At 36.4% G+C, this 17458-nt stretch overlaps 1 protein-coding gene and 1 long non-coding RNA gene across 2 annotated transcripts; one reads left to right on the forward strand and one right to left on the reverse strand.

Annotated features, from left to right (window-relative positions):
* The first annotated feature begins 8828 nt into the window (after window positions 1-8828).
* LOC126617889 (phosphatidylinositol:ceramide inositolphosphotransferase 2-like) lies at window positions 8829-13362 on the forward strand. The gene is made up of 12 exons (XM_050285980.1): window positions 8829-9486; window positions 9639-9728; window positions 10220-10306; window positions 10424-10492; window positions 11248-11328; window positions 11969-12040; window positions 12205-12262; window positions 12350-12452; window positions 12553-12648; window positions 12754-12800; window positions 12901-13028; window positions 13130-13362. Exons 1-12 carry the CDS (start codon window positions 9454-9456, stop codon window positions 13208-13210), a joined length of 945 nt encoding a protein of 314 aa, XP_050141937.1. The 5' UTR covers window positions 8829-9453; the 3' UTR covers window positions 13211-13362.
* Window positions 11247-11773, reverse strand: LOC126617909 (uncharacterized). The gene is made up of 2 exons (XR_007621577.1): window positions 11647-11773; window positions 11247-11569 (listed from the first exon to the last, which is right to left on the reverse strand). It is a non-coding gene; the product is annotated as an uncharacterized LOC126617909 (long non-coding RNA).
* Window positions 13363-17458: the final 4096 nt, after the last annotated feature.

Here is a 17458-nt window from a genome sequence, read left to right on the forward strand (position 1 = left end):
GTGAGAAGATAAACCGGTGTATATTAACATTTCTCAATAAATTTCTAGTTTCATTCTTTACTTGGTCAGTGCTGTAAGCCATGTGATGAGTCATAGAGATAGAGAGAAAGGTGGGGAATCGGGATGGGGATGGGGATGGCGATGTAGGTATCTACCAAGCAATTTTTTGGCAGGCAATGGGATGTTTCATCGTTGAAAAGTTTTGGGCAAAAGAGGGTACTCATAAGGAAAAGCTTGTAAACTTTTTACCCAAAATCGTGGAATTGCAGAGTACGTAACAAAGACATTTGTTTTGGCAGTAAATTGAGTATTCATTGTGCACCAACAAGTGGTTTCTTAAGTGGTCCTGATTAAAAGCCCCTCTGACAGTCTGACCCTTCAATCCTTTGGTTCCTTGCCTTGCCTTGCCTAGCTTTGACACCAAGAAGCTGATGAAACCTAACAAATGGAGGACTAAATCATTGCCCATTGAACTACATGTCATCAATGAGCCAATAACAAGCCTCCCATAACTCTAGGGTTTTTTAAGATGTATGTAAATTGTCGACGCTAGTTATCAAAGTGCAGACTACAATGTAACAAAATTATAAGTTTGAGTAACATTACCAGAAAGCTATTTGAATCGCATTTTTTACTCATCTCCGTGTTTTGACAAAAAAAAAAAAACCAAATTTTTGGAAGCAACTCTCAGTTGCGTTCGATTTTTGGTAGTAAGCAAATTAAGGACATGGAATTGGGATAAAAAAGGGTAGCGCTATCTACTCACCCATTTTTGCTTATAACACATTCTTTTAATTTCTGATCCTTTGATTGAACGAATTGAAGAAGATAAATGACAAAAAATTCACATGTGCGAGATAAAAATGAGTATGTGAACAAAAAAAAAAGTAGATACCGGAGTCCTGGGTCTCATTGACGAGAAATTTTTTATTGTGACCGGAACACGAATGATACACCACATGTATTTATAGAAGTGGTGGGAAATTTTATTTTTTAAATTATTAACTTTTTAACACACGTATCTTATCATTTGTATAATAACACGCGATATATTATTATGTGTACCGATCACATTAAAAAATCTCTTCTCATTGACGTGGAATGGAAGTAGAGATGCAGGGAGAGATGTGAAAGCACGTGACACGTTGCAATCACGTGGAAGAAGCCGCCTTGGCCGTTTATTGTCTTCAACCACTTCGTTACACATCCCAGCCCTCCTTATTTTAGTCCATTTTGTACTGCCCACGCTCATATGACCAAACTACCCTATGCGGCTATGCCAAATTACTCTCTTTTCTTTTCTGATGCCCAATAAGTGGCTTTATTACACCATTTGATTATTCTAACGCATTACTTGATCATCTACGGAGTGAATAAATAAATTAATATCAAACTTATTATTTACGAGATTTGATATCAAAATTTTACATTTATAAATGAATAAGTTACTAGTAGATCGTAATACTAAACGATAACTTACAAATTTAAACAAGTTCTAGCAAAAGTCACACACTCTGTATGTTGAGAAATATATTTTTTAAATATATATTTTTTCTTATGAGATGAGTTATTTGTTTTTAACAGATTGCTGGCATCCCAAAAAAAAGGGTTGGCAATTAGGAAAGAGAGAGAGAATAAGTAGATGGTATTGATAAAATGATATAGCTGTGAAGTTTATAAAAGAAAAAAAAGTAAAAACTTGTTTTTACAAAATTACTTTAATGCCCACATTTCTTTTCTAATATCTTCTTTCAGCTTTGTATTAAAGGGTATAGTAGTAATTTTATTAGTACGAAACTGAGCGAAATACTAATTCGATTCCACCAATCATTGCCTCTTAGGTCTATCTATCATAACATTTGTATTTTTATCGTCTTTTTAATGAAATTTATCTTTTCAAACTAAAAAAAGATGGCACAAGCAAATAGAAAATTGATGCAAAAGTAGAAATAACAACAATCCCATTAATATGTCAGCAGCAAAAAGAAAGAATGAAGAAATTAGGTTCCTCCAAACCAGAAAGCTCACTGTCGAATCTACCTATTTTATACGGGGGTTGGTAATTTACACAAAAACAGGTGAAAAGATGTCGTTGGAAGTTAGCGGGTACCAAAAAATCTCCCAGTCAGACGGACATGCAAAATATGCTATACCATTTTACTTTTTTATTTTATTTATGCGCTGTACCAACAATAAAGTATGTTTTTGTTATGTAGACTTCAAAATTAACCCCCAACACCAATCAACCCCCACTGACCTCTTGGCCTTTGCCTAGCTTGAAACGGCATGGCATGGCTTGGCTTCCACATGCTCTTGTTTATCTCTCTCTCTTTTTCTTTTTCTTTTTTTTTGAGTAGTTCTAGAATTTGGTATTCGGATTACGTGTTTGTGCATCCTAATGGCTCGCCACCTACTGCTTTGAGATCACCACTATCTAATATAATGACTTTATCTCTTAACACGAGATTTTTCAATGTGTTCACATAACAGAGTGATACGCCACAAGTGGAATGAAGCTTTTTATTTTTAAGTGTCCCTTCAGTTGTATAATGACATATTGCGCATGGTCCGCGTTCCGCGTGTTCAAATATCCCACATCAGCAACATGAGAGAGAAAAGAAGAATTTAAATATTCTAATATCATTCCAACTAATACCTAAGCCTTTGGTGATAAAACTCTACACCTGCTACACTGTGCATGTGGTAATTAATAAGTTTGTTGATGCACAAAACCGGAGGTCTTGGAACAACGTAAATTCGACCGTGAATCTACAAAAAAGTAAATAATACAAGATGTATCATGGTTCACCCCAATGTTTGGGCTACGTCCACACTGTTATTGTATTTCTCTGAGAGAATTGTGAGGGAGAAAGCCTCTGTAATGAATATGAAAGACTTTGAGAGGCTGAGAGTCAGGTCTAAGAATTGGCATCCCCAAATGAGGAGGGTGAGGAGTCCTTTTATAGAATAAAGGCTCCTCACTTATTACATATTTGCCCCTTCATTTATTACATAATTACATTTGAGTCCTCCGAATATTTATACGAGATCTAAATACGGATGCCCTAAGTATGGTACAAACAAAGTTGAAAATAATATTGATGTTGTTAGAAGCAGGCATTTAGTAATTTGACACCAAACACTGAAAAATCTCTCCCGTTACACCACTTCCATGACTCACCACCTATGGGTGCCACACCCAAGACCTTCTTCTCTTTTTGCCTTTCACATTTTCCCCCCTGTTTATTCTTTCGAATCATTATATGCACAAAGAGTTGGTTTGGTATAACAAGGTTGAAGAGACATGAATGCGTTTTTCGTGAAAAGTTTTCACGTCGTATATCTTTTTTAATGTTTTCAATAGTAAAATATATTAGTAATTATTAGTATTTTTGAAAATATGCATGACGTTGTGAAAAGTTTCCACGCTGTCTATTTTTTAAGAGACATGAATGTGTTTTTCAGGAAAAGTTTTAATGTCATCATGCATATTTTCAAAGACACTATTTTAGTTGGGAATTGTTATTGACATTTCAAAAATCTCATTCTACACTCCAAACTTTCTATATTTGGAAAGAAAAATACACTTGTGAGGAGTGTAAAGTGAGATTTTTGGAGTGCTAATAACACTTCCCTTTTAGTTTTATGTCTTTCATATTTGAGTTTTGGATAGAATGCTTTGGGTTATGTTTTATTGTGAGCTCATAATGCTTCTTTTATTGGTTTATACAAACGATATATTTACATTAAGATTTGGTGAATAAGTTGGTTTTCAATTCACAACTTATGAAATTCAAACCTAATACTTTTCATTCATCAATATAGAAGAATACTATTAGACTTCGTTTTAATTAAAACATTTTCCTTAAAAGTAACCGTTCTATATGTGCTTACTTGCCCTTTTTTCCACTTCCATTTTTTCCCTAAAATTTTAAAAGGGAAATTTTATTTAAACTCATGTAACCTCTTTCTACACCTAACTTACTCTTTACACCCATTTGGTTTTTAACTAAACTATCAATATCTATTTAAACATAAATTTACTACCTTAAATACCCTCACAAACTCAATACAATATGTAAATTTATCTTTACTGACACACCTCAACCTGGAAAGGTCGAAGCATGTTGGTCACCACCGTGGGGTGACGTAACCATAAGGGTAAGTGATGCAAAAAGTGAATAAATTTAAAACTAATTAGAACTAATTATACTAAACAGTGAAAGAGTGCGCAATTGTGGGATGAACCCACTACAATTATTCAGAACGTAATAGACGGTGAGACTACAGAAGAGTAGTCAAAGTAACTAAGTACACTTATTACACAACAATGATAAGTTCGTACGTCTAAACAGAAGGGAATGTCAGAACTGCCGAGATTCATCGAGTGCCACAAAGATCACAACTATCTAGGTCTTGGAGGGGCGAAAAACAAAGTTGAGTGGGTCAGCAAAACAATGCTGGTAAGAAATCCTTTATTTTCGATTATACTAACCCCTCGCCGTAAAACAAGTATAGTTTCCTTAAAACATACTAAGTATGTAAATAATAAAACACAATACTACAACAGTATTATAACCAGAAGTATGCCAAATCATAATGTATCGAATGCCACAATAATATAATCAAGTGATAACCAAGCATAACTAAGTGTTCATCCATCTAAGCTGACACACGAGTTCGAACAGATGAATTCTGACACGAACAGGACTGTATGTAATAAATATATTTTAGTACTACGATCACGTGAAGACTGGTGCAAAGCACATCACATACAAGTCGGATTGCCTAATGCAATCTACTCGACAGGACTAACACCTAACTTGGATCCAAGGCGAGCAAATGGGGCGATGTGAACATACACGTGAATGACTGGCTCTAGCCCTAGGGCGAGTACTAACACTGGGTGCAGCAAGATGAGCATGTAAAAGTATGTATGAATGTCATGACAGTAATATCTCAACCATATAACAACATTTATCACAATTATATAGCAGTTATCAATTATTTGGCAATATATATACGCAAAGTGATGCATTTATGAAATTTTGGAAACTAAAAATACGTATAGATATAAAAATAAACTGCCCACTCACTAGCCCTCGAGCCTAGCCTGGCCCCGAACGTTCTCGGGATATGTTTCCCCTATATGTGAAATAACTAAAATATAATTAATTAAAGCACATATACGGAAACTTAAATAAAACCCCATAGTTTGCTCAAACCTAGGGTTTAATATACTATTATGACCTACTCGATGTCACGAACATCCCTAAATTTTTAGAATAAATTTTGGATGGCTCACGCGTCGTCAAGGGCACGGCCAGACGCACCCCCATACGCAGGCCAATGCCTGACGTTCGTCAGGAATATTTTGTTAAAAGCTAACTGAAGTTAACGGCGTTACCTGACGCCGTCGGGAATATTCCGTCACCTTCTCCGATTGCCCTCGCCGTCGCCGCCGTCTGTAACTCAATTTTTCGTCGGATTTCTGAAAAAATTTCAAATTCACTATTCTCCTTCATTTCTCAACCATTTTCGACGCACTTTATATGGATTTGAAGCTAATGAAGAGTAGAATCGTGTTATACATGTTTGGAGTCCAAAAAGTGGACGGAGATCACCGGAAAAAGCCTCGAAAGTTCCGGCCAAAAGTGAACTCCTCGAAACTTAGTCGTTTCACGTTGACTTTCTTCCAAAACAAGCCTATGACCCTCAAAATGTTGTGTAGAAGCCTTCCCAAACTTCAAAACATCCTAATTCATTCGAAAACACGTCTAACTCAGTGTGCCCGAGTTCGGACCTCACGAGTTAACGAGTCAAAACTCGTCTAAACTAGGTTTCAAGAACATGGTTGAGATCGTGAGGATGAGAGGAGCACAATGGTGTGGTTTTTGAGTTCGATTTGTGAGCTTTGAAGCTTGCTGAGCGTTTTGCAGAGAAGAAGAGAATACGGGAGAGAGAGAAGGAAGAGAGAGAAGGAAGAGAGAGAAAGAAGAGAGAGAGAGAGAGAGAATCCTTTTTTCTAATTTCTAATTGGTGGACAGAAAAATGAGGGAGAGATTGGATTGGTGAGAGAGTGAAATAATGGAGGAGGGTGCACGAGATGGCTAAAAGGGTAGATAGGGATAGGATTTTGGATTTTGTACAAAAAAGAGTATCGAAAATCTATCCAGAACAATGTTTTCACACTGATAAAATTTAAGTACACTTGTAACAACGTGTACAATTTAAATGCGATAGCGAGAAATAAAATGAAAGCGATAAGAATACGTCTGCGTCACTCGCCAATAAGGGCATAACAGTCAATACACATCCTCAGGGAGAAATTACATAGGGAAATTAGGGACGGGTCGTCACATTTACACCCATTTGAAAAATAAAAAACCCTAAATCAAAGCATTTTATTTTCCTCAAGTCCCACAACTTAATTTTCTTCTCTTTCTCAGTCTTGTTCATAAATATCTCTACTAACTTTATAAATTTTTGTGTGTTCATCTTTATTTGATTTCTCCCATATTCTTATAGTTATTCACACCAGCAGAAATCACTTTCAGCTTATCATGCTTTGCCTAAGATGCCTTGGTTGATGTTTCACCTTCTAATGTGCTAAAAGATGAGCCTCTTTTAGAGTTCTTTAGCCTGTTATGTCATGTTTGGATGTAAATTAATTGAAAGGAATAATTATTTGTCCTGAATAATTCATAAATCGAGTCATGGAGGATTCAAAAGTTTAAAATCACCATCCACCAATAAAAAAACTTGTTTTTTTCTATAAAAGCTATTAAGTTTTAGTCGGAATAAACATAAGATAAACACATAGTGATGACAGAGTTTCATTATAGTGTGTGAGTTTATTGATAAATTTGAGTTTTATTATTAATTTTATTTTATATTTAATAATAATTATGCAATAGGATAAAAAAGACAATTAACATTTAAAATTTAAGTTGAATGTAAAAAGAAGTTATATGAATTTAAATAAAATTTTCCATTTTAAAAATCACTTTAAAATTTTTTTAGGGTAAATTACATTTTCATACCTCAGGTTTGGGGTCTCTTTCAATTCCTTACAACATCTTTAAAACATTTCACTTTCATACCTTAAGTACTATTTTATTTCAAAATAATACATTCGTTACATTTTCCATCCATTGATCTGTTAAATGCTAACGTGGCTGCCACATATATGTCACGTGGCTGCCAAATGTCTACCACGTGGCAAATAAAATAATTTTTAAATTTTTTAAAAAAACCTGAATTTTCTCAAAAAAAAAAAAAACAAATTTGAAACCCACATCTGCAAGAAGAAGAAGAGGAGGGAGGAAGAAAAGAAAAAAAATAATAGAAACCCACTGCAAGAAGAAGAAGAAGAGGAAGAAGAGATCGGGGTGGGGGGAGGGTTGCTGGGCACCGGGGGGGGGGGGGACAGGAGGAGGGTCGTCGGAGGAAGAAAAAAAAAAAAAAATAGAAACCCAGATTTGCAAGAAGAAGAAGAAGAAGAATAAGAGGGAGGAATGGAGCTGGGTCGGGTAAGGGGAGGGTCGCTGGGCGCGGGGGGGGGGACGGGAGGAGGGTCAAATAAAAAAAAAAAAAAAACAAACCCAGATCTGCAAGAAGAAGAGGAAGAAGAAGAAGAAGAAGAAAGAAGAAGAACCCCCCTCACGTCCCCCCCCCGTCGCCCAGCGACCCTCCCCCCACCCCGACCCAGCTCCCTTCCTCCCTCTTCTTCTTCTTCTTCTTCTTCTTCTGGTTGCTGGGGGAGGGACAAATTTTTATTTTTTTTTCTTTTCCTCCTTTCACATAATGTGGCACCCATTTTTATTTTCATCACTGAACAACGTGAAGGAATCCGACGGCGGTGGTGAATAATACGGTGGTAATATGGTCAAACCCAATGAAGGTGGCGGTGCACCGGCTAAAAGAAGATTGAAGGAATAGAAGAAATAGTGTAAGAAGGGGACAAGGAATGCGCTGTGAGGGGAAATAAACAGGAAAGACCAGATCAACCAAACGCATGGTAGCCAAGTTTGAGTAACGAGAAATCCTGTGAAAAACACGATTGCCTGCCATGTGGGTTTCAATTTTTTTTTTTTTTGGTTGAGAAATTCAGGTTTTTAAAAAAAATATAAAAAAATTATTTTTTTGCCACGTGGTAGATATTTGGTAGTCACGTGGCACAAATGTGGCAGCCACGTCAGCATTTAACGGATTAAATCTAACGGATGTTTTATAACTTGAGGTATGAAAGTGAAATGTTTTAAAGTTGTTATATGAGGTTGTAATAAACCTCAAAACATGAGGAGCTGTGTAATTTATCATTTTTTTTAATGAAATGGAATTAAATAATAACGAAACTTTCAATTTTAAGGAGCGGACGAGGGAGTCTGTTATCCTCGTCGACCAAGCCCAAACGCGGGGGACAAGTGCTAGTCATTTCCCACTAAAACCAAGGACATAATCGTAATTCACCACAGCCTCCAACCTTGATCCCATAAACCATCATTTGATTAAGAAACTAAACAAAAATTAGTAATATCTTAAATCTGAATTTACAAAGAGGAAAATAAAAAATAAATAAAATTAGGGCAGGCCGTGGCCGGACGATTTATTTACCGCCGCCTTCCTCCGCGGCCGCGCGTGGTAAAAAAAAAAAACTGTAATACAAAATTGCCGCCCTCTTTTATTTCTTATCCCTTTTTAAACCGCAATTTTCAGTTACAGTTTCGAGAACGAGAATATTTGCTTTTACCTCGTTTTCTCAGAATTTATTTAAAATTATAAATAAAATTACGGTTGAAGAACAAGAGAGAGATAGATAGGAAGAGGAGAGAGAAAGTAAAATAAAAAGGAGACCTTTTTTCTTTGCTTTCTCCTTTGCACTCTCTTTTTCTCTAATCTCTGTGTTTTGGGTTTCTAGAGAGAGAGACAGAGGAGAGAGAGAGAGAGAGAGAGAGAGAGTTTTGGAATTGGGATTTGGGGATGTGGAATTTGAATTGAATTTGGTGGCGTTTTTTCTCTTTTTCTCTCTGTCTCAACTGTCGCCCCCGTGTTCAACTCGCGTGCAGGCCCAGCACTACTTGACAGACGAAGCCAAACACAAAGACGAAGAGAGAGAGATAGAGAGAGAGGAGAGAGAGAAAGCAAAGCAGAAAAATAAAAAATTCTAAAAGCCTTTCCCTTTTTCCTTTTCTTCTTCTTCTTCTTCCGTTTCCCGATTCATCATAATTTGTAAGCGTTGATTGCCCTCTCTCCAGATCTCCAGGTCACAATCTGTGATCCCCCTCAGAACCCACCTTTAAAACGACCGCGTTTTGCTGCCTTTCGTCTTCCTCCTCGCATTCGATTCGATTCTTGAGGTGCCCGGCTATCAGTCATGGAGGTGCTGAACCTGTGAAGTAATATGGAAGTTGTGGTTACGCCAATAACAATAACAACAACGAGTGGAAGAAGATGACGCTTTACATTGGCCGCGAGTCGTCAAAGGTTTGCTCTTTTTGTTCACTTTGCATTAATACCCTTTTGTTTTTCCCCTTTTTAAAATTAAAAAAAATTGAATTTTTTGCTTTTTTGTTCTTTACTGATGGTGGTCCTTTGTTTTCTCTCTGTTTTTGTATTTGGGGTTCTGATTTGTGAAGCTCTGGAAGAGAATCTGCGCCGAGGTGGTCACCGAGATCAATCTCCTCGCCGCGAATTGGAAGTATCTTCTCGCCGGTCTAGTTTTTCAGGTGCTTTTTTATTCTTCGATTCGTTTACTTTTTCGGCTTTTCGAATTGGAGGGTTCTGGTGAATTTAGTTTAGGATGATGAACAATGGGTCGACTTTCTTTTTCCTGATTGGAAAAGTGATAGAGCATAACAGGATTGGGATTTTCGTTTTGATGGAGAAAACAGAGAAAGTGGGAAGTTGGTTTTGGTTGAGAGTTTCGATCATGGTTGATTACATTGTGTAACTTCGAGAGAAGGTGTATGCTTTTGAGCATTGGAGGAAGTTACTATCAGTTTACAAATGTGATTAGTGTTGAACATTATTTTCTAGCAAATTTCAGCCCCTAATGTTTGAATGGTTTTATCAGTTTCAGTCCATTGGATGAGAAAAAGTTATTTGTGAGAAGATGTATTGAGCAACGTAGTCTTGTTCTGATCTTTGCGATTTGTTTTCTTCTTTCTTATGTTAATTTGTTACTGAGTTTGATATTTGAAATTCATCTGATTTGCAGTACATACATGGTCTAGCTGCTCGAGGAGTTCATTATATACATCGGGCAGGGCCAACACTCCAGGATGCTGGTTTCTTTCTTCTTCCGGTTCGTACCTATCCTTTTTTCTTTTTGAAACTGTATAGTGTGAATTTGATCATACGAAGTGGTTTCCTATATTTAATTTTGGGTATTTGGAATAATTGAGTTTTGGTGTTTTTGTAGGAACTTGGGCAGGACAGAGCCTACATCAGTGAGACCCTTTTCACCTTCATCTTCTTATCTTTTGTATTGGTAAGGTTCTTCTGAGTTGTCTTTGTCATATTGCTTTCATCTGCATCACTTAGTTATATGTGTCGGTGTTCTGTTCAACTTAATTTCTTGGGGGTTATGGTTGTGGATACATTGGAGAAAATGGTGTGTGAAATAAAGTACTTGTTTCTGATATTAGGATGCATGGAAGGAAACAACTCTAATATTCTAATTCACACATTGAGATGTTATGATTTATTGTTTAAAGGTTGATGTAAAAAGTGTTTATTTTTTCAACTGACTATTTATTTATCGATTAGCTTTGATGTGTATTTGTGTTCAGAAGGCCTGTATATAACGTCAAGAAATATTATCAGTGGGGGCTTAATCAGAAGCTGTTCTACGGCACTAAAACTTACGCGCTTCAGAATTTAATAGTATTTTCCTGATTAATTTTTCCCAATTTCATTAACAAAAAACACCATGAGACGTTTTCCCACTTTTGATAGTTAATTTATTTAATATTCTTCTTTCCTTTATGACTTTGAAAAGTTTAGGCGCTTTTCAATACTTTTTTTTTTAATAGAGCACAGAGCACTTAAACTGAACATGTTATCTACTGTTTTTTTTCCCCTTATGAACTCTCTAGTGTGTCTTTTTCTTTGATTCATTAATTTATGGCTTCATCTTATTTGCGCACAATTATTATGATTTATTCTCTATCCAGTCAGGCATGTGTGCTTTACAGAAATGTTTAAATTTTATATTTTCCTCATGTGGTGCATGTTCTGTTGCAGTGGAGCTTCCATCCTTTCATTTTCAAGGGCAAAAAGTTTTACACAGTTCTCCTTTGGTGTAGAGTTTTAGCATTCTTATCGGTAAGTGGTGATAATTTCCTTTTTGTCTACACCGTTTCATATTTTAAATATTATTTGTTGTTTTATTTGTTACTTTAATTGAATTGAGATCTGGGCTCATGCTGGTATAAACTATTGAAGGTTGAAATTGAAATTGACCTCTAGTAACAGGGTTTGAGAAGTTAGTTCTGTGATAAATTGAGATATTCATTCATTTTGGTTTGATTTGTTAACTTTTTATTTTTCTTACATTAACTTGTACCTTGTCTTTCACCTCTCCCAGACCCTGCGTAAAGCGGGAGCCTTGTGCACTGGGTACGACCTTTTTTTAACTTGTACCTTGTCTGACAAATTCATAAGAAACTTATGACAGTTAATTTAGTTATTATAGTTCATTTGATATTTTGAACCATTAGATATACGCATTTTTGTTCCGCTGCTTTTGCATCATTTCATGAGTTCCTTTCCTTTTTAAGAGCAGCTAGAGAGATAAATTGGGTAGGAAAAAATTGTTTTTCAAAAGAGAAAACAAGGCTGTCATTTAAGTTGTGCTGTGATCCCATGGTTTATAATTTTAATCATGTAACAGTGGTAGGCACGGGGCTGGTGACAAATATATTCCCTACTTTTTTTGTCTGACAGTTTCCACTGTTTATTTCAGGCTTCTCAATTTCTCCGGATTATCACTTTCTATTCCACCCAGCTTCCTGGTCCAAATTACCATTGTCGAGAGGTAGGTTGGTTGTTTACTATCCTGTTGGTTTTGTTGTATACCCTAGGGTGTAGTAGAGAGTAGGGATTACGTTTTATTCATGTTTGAATTTATTTCTCTATTGGTGGGGTACAAAATTCTCCGTATGTTGTAATAAGCTAAGATGCTCTATTATAATTGTGCAGGGTTCTAAACTTGCCAGGCTGCCTCCTCCGGAAAGTGTATTAGAAGTCTTCTTGATCAGTAATATATCTTCTTGAACTCAGGTCATTTGGCATATTGCGTCTTGTAATACGACTCTCTGCTGATTTGTTCTCTCTAAATATGCAGTTCCGCATGGTGTACTTTATGGTTGTGGTGATTTGATTTTCTCATCACACATGATATTTAGTCTAGTCTTTGTGCGCACTTATCAGAAATACGGTACACAAAGGTAAGAATAGCTTTGGTTCATGGATGACATCAATTTTAAGTGATTTTTATTTGACTTACTGCTGAGATAAATGTGTCTTTTGATTCGTTGATCGATGCAGGTTTATAAAGCAGTTAGCCTGGTTACTCGTTGTGATCCAGAGTTTATTGATTGTGGCATCCCGCAAACATTACACAGTTGATGTTGTTGTTGCATGGTATGAAGATTTTTGCATGCTTTCATCTTTGTATATGTTTTAAAAGAATATACACTATGTATTGTCTTAACTTCCTTATTTGGTTGAAAATATGATCTCCTGCAGGTATACTGTTAATTTGGTCGTATTCTTTATCGACAAGAAATTGGCAGGTTAGGACGCCTGCATTTGTTTTTTGTTTTTTTTCCTGTCATCTCCATATTTTTGGTTGTGAACCAATGAGAAGTGATGCTAACATAATTGTTAATGCAGAATTACCTGACCGGACCAGCGGAGCTGCATCTCTCTTGTTACCGCTAAGCACAAAGGACAAGGATGGAAAGACCAAAGAAGAGAACCACAAGCTATTGAATGGAATCGTTGGAGACCCTGCTGATCGGGTATAGTGAATCTTCGTTTTGAGTAAATTCTATTGATATCAGCACCATTTTGTGATCTGGGCAATCATCTTACAATTTTTTTTGCTGTTACATAAATCCAGAGGCAAAGAACTCAGGTGAACGGCAAGACTCTTGATGATGTAAACACAGTACACACCGATGCTACTATGAACGGTGCATAGAAACGGAACGATTGTCGCTGCAACAAGGTGATTTGACATGATTTGTTTAATAGGGCCCTGGGTTTGAATGGTTATGTATCGTGTGCGTACGGGTTCTGTGCTGGAAACACATGACGTGATTTGTATTCTAATGGAAAGTGGAATTTGGTTTAGTTTTCGCTTTTTGCAGCCCCGCTTTTGTTCTACTTCAGATCAATATATAACACCAGCATGCACAATAGATCTTCGATGAATAAGGCTAAAGAGGACTTACCTGCACCCGGGAATGTTACTACTGTTGGCAGTATCCCAAACCAATACACATTACCCTATTTTTAATATGTTCCACGGTGCGTTATTGATTTCAAATACTACCACAATAGTATCCCGAGAGTTCGACATTGCATTAGATGTGGACGACAGGGAAAGAGAGCACATGATGGTATATATGCCGGAGGCAGATTGTCTGCCCTCTTGTTTGGGTGCTCTTCCCATTCTATCCTATTTGTGCGGTCATGGTTAAGCTACATCAATATTTTATATTCTTATTGCTTTTTGTCTTATTATTTTTATAAAAAAAATAATATAAATGTTGAAGTAGTTTAATTGTGATCGCACAAAATAAAGGGACGAGAAGGGCATCCAAACAGGAAGATAGACAGTCTGCCTCCATATATGCCCCCACACCATTGCTCTGCAGTTTTTCCTTTTGAGCGTGGAGCACCACATCTGAGTTGGAAGGACCCCCTCCCCTACAAAATTGAGACCTCACCCTCACATGCGTCATCTGTGGAGGGATAACGTGCTTCCTGTACTTCACCATACGACAATATCCATCAAATCTCAACTGGAGTTTGGTGACACAAAAATAAATCTTGGACTTCTGCATCTCTTTAATATTTTTGTCTCGGCACGCCGCCGGCGGATCTCAGCCGGTCTAATCGCACCGAACCGGAGATGGTGAGTGGCTTGGGCTCAAACCGAACCAATTCAAACCATGCCAAGTCCTAACTCGAAACTCCAACTGCAGTCCCCCGTCATCTTAAATTAGAGTAGTATTAATATCCACATTTTGAAACCTTTTTAAGGGAATAGTGTACAAGCCACTTACTTTGGTATAGTGATATTCATTTTTACTTTGAAGTAAGAGGCGTTAAGTTTGAACCTTTTGAGTGACGAGTTCGATACCAAATTAGAATTGTGTGACTTCGCTGAATTCCTCCACTTAATTCTTGAACTGTATACTCAAAATTGGATCACAATCCTGTAACCTTAGATTAGTTGTCAAATGGGTAGACATGTCAATAACTAAAATTTAATCTTATATGTATCCCGACGCATTGCGCTTGACATTCATAAGAATCATATATATCCCATTTTTATGCAAATTTCATGACTGTATTAGTGCCTCGACGCTGTACGCATGAAACATTTCTCATCCCAAACCACATTCTTCGATCGAGCTTATGCAAGCGTGAGCGCATGTGTTTGCATACATTAGATAATGTAATTGATCATTGCAAACACGATCTTTAAATTTTGTAATTTAATTAATATATTCTTTTTGCTTGGTTATGTTATATTTTGAAAGAGATGGGCTGGATCACAGCAAAAATTGATGGCTTGGCCATGTGAGCTTTTTCTGTGATATTTGACAGCATGGAGGCCCCAATGTGCCCGCCTCATCTCTCTCTCTTTCCTCATGAGTTATATGAGAGGAATACTACCCCACTTATTGCCATGGCCATTGGCCAGAAAGCACGCAGGCGCAATTTCAGCTGTAAAAGTTGGTCAATAAAGAGAGATGTTAAGTATAATTATAATGTGTGATATGGAAGCGATTATCTCACGCAACTAATTTTTATGGTGTAACAAATGTTTGTTACTTATTTAAAAAGTGTAATTTATCTGTCTAATGCATGATTGTCAATTTGTCATGTGGTTTGGTGATATAGAGAGCAATATGTATGCACGACGAGTAGACTGTAACTGTGTTGTCTTGTGTAAATGAGACAAAATTACGTGGACAGAAACATACAAATACAGTGCATCATTGACATCGAACGATATAATGACAATGTACCCGTTTCGTAAAAATCCTTGTGGTGTGATGTAAGAGGTGAAGTATCATGATTGAGGCATGTCTAGGCTCTAAAAAAACCACCACTTTTCTTCATTGATATGCTCTTTTCTTTATTTTTAATGGGAAAAGGAAGGGGGTCTCTAGACACCCATATGGATGCATGTTACACTGCTGCTACTTATATCAACACTTGTCACACTCTTGTCTGATCAAGCATGCTCATTTTTCATTTTCTTGTTGGGAGAAACCTGCAATTGGTGAAAAGGTAGATCTGGTTTTTCCCCAAAAAGAAAGGGGTAAATTCGAACTGTTAATTCTCTAATACAAGTAAGTTAAAAGACTGTTAAATGTAACGATGAAAAGTTGATTTTACCTAAGATTGGACTTTGTATTTGCTAAAATATGAAGACAGGGGTAAAAAGTTAGAAACAATTCTCCTTCTATAAATTAGAATTGTCGTCATTCCAAAAACCAAAGGAGATGATACACTCGTTTTTCTTCCTTGTCTCGTAACGTAAACGTATCTGTATCTCATCAAACTATCTACTCTTAATAAACACATTATCATATACAATTGATTATGTAACAGGTTTTCTCGCATGTACCAACAATGTTATGTTAAAAAAACAAATTAATCACATGATTTATGTATCTGTATTAGTATTTGTATTAACAAATTAATCACCCTTAACGGTTATATAATAAGTCACTTTATGCAATCTATGTGCAGAATCTCTACCTCTCATAAACACTTTATTTTACACCAGTAATATGGCAGACTTTCTTGCGTGATCGTTCTTGGTTGTGTAGAAATCGACTAATATTGTTGGAGCACAAGTCAAAATTCCAATGCTGAATTACTGGTGTGCCCCCTATACTCTTTGGGAGTCCGACTTTACCTCCTGAAACTTATTGTGATTCAACTTGCCTTCTTAAACATGTAAATGTGTCACACTTTAATCTATGCTGTCATTTTGTTTAAGTTTTCCATCCATGTGGCAAATAAGAGAGGACCATTTTGCCTTCCATCTTCGTTGGTTCATATACTTAACAAAGATTGTTTACCTTGTCCCCATGGTTCCCATTGATTTTGGTAAATGTTGAAGGGGTGACGCTAGAATTTGGTTCTTGTGTCTTCTCCTATCCCCTTTGCTGTTTGATAGTGCTGTTTGTTTGTTGGCCTCGTGGTAGGCTTTCTTGTAACTCTTTGGCTTGTAGCCCTGGTAATATATTTTCAGTTTCCCGAAAAAAAAAAAAAAAAAACCAGAGTACGCGTCTCTTCTTCTTCACTCCTCTAGTTCATTTCACTTATCCTTAATCTTGATAAAATCAGGATCATCTCTACCTTCAAAAGTCATATCTTTTAGGCACAAAGAAAGACCAATTAGGCCAAATGCTGTCACACATCATATCGATTGTCAATAAAGTTTGTTTAAGGCCAATATTTGTCACCACCAACTGACATCAATTCAATTGTTTGCCAACATTTTGTAACAGAATAATTGAAGCCCTATTTTCTTTCCCTCCTGGGTCCCTTGTCAACTTGTGAAACAAGGTGATCATGTGAAGAGTATAAACTGATGGGGACTAAACAGAACGTAAAGGGGTGGGTTTGGTTTCAATTGATTTGGTTTTTTTGTCAAAAAATTGAAACCAAACCTAAACTATTGTTTGATTTGGTTTCTGTTCGATTTTCTTCAGTTTAACATTGGCTTGGTTTTTTACGGTTTGATTTGGGTTCGGTTTGGTTTTTTTTATAGACATGAAATTCAAATTTGTTAAAACTTCATTTGTTCACTAACCTGCTCGCTCATTTGTTTGTTGAAGAGATTTCAAGTCAAGTGATAACACTAATCAACATGTTCATAATCTTCAACTCGGCTTCTGAAATTTAATTTACTGGTTTTTTTATTCTTTCCAAGATTTAATGTAGTTTCATAAATCTTTCAGCACCAAAGTAAGAAAAATAAATTAATTTCAACTCATCATTTGACATATAATAGTTCACATTATATTAAAAGGAAAAAACTCAAACTGAATAAAAGGTGGCCGAAGTCCAAACAGATATCTGATAAGATGAGAACGAACTGCATCATCTTGGGTTAAATACCTAGAAAAATGACGTCTGTTAAGGGTAATGGTTAGTTCGGTTCAATTCAACTAAGTTTAATTTGGTTCGATTTTTA

The sequence above is a fragment of the Malus sylvestris genome, chromosome 4, assembly GCF_916048215.2.
Source record: "Malus sylvestris chromosome 4, drMalSylv7.2, whole genome shotgun sequence".
Classification (NCBI taxonomy): Eukaryota; Viridiplantae; Streptophyta; class Magnoliopsida; order Rosales; family Rosaceae; genus Malus; species Malus sylvestris.

Coding starts and splice junctions, on each gene's coding strand:
- LOC126617889 (XM_050285980.1), top strand. CDS start 9,454: ATGACGCTTTACATTGGCCGCGAGTCGTCAAAG. Junction 10,493..11,247: donor TCTTCTTATCTTTTGTATTG/GTAAGGTTCTTC, acceptor GTTCTGTTGCAG/TGGAGCTTCCATCCTTTCAT. Junction 12,041..12,204: donor CAAATTACCATTGTCGAGAG/GTAGGTTGGTTG, acceptor ATAATTGTGCAG/GGTTCTAAACTTGCCAGGCT.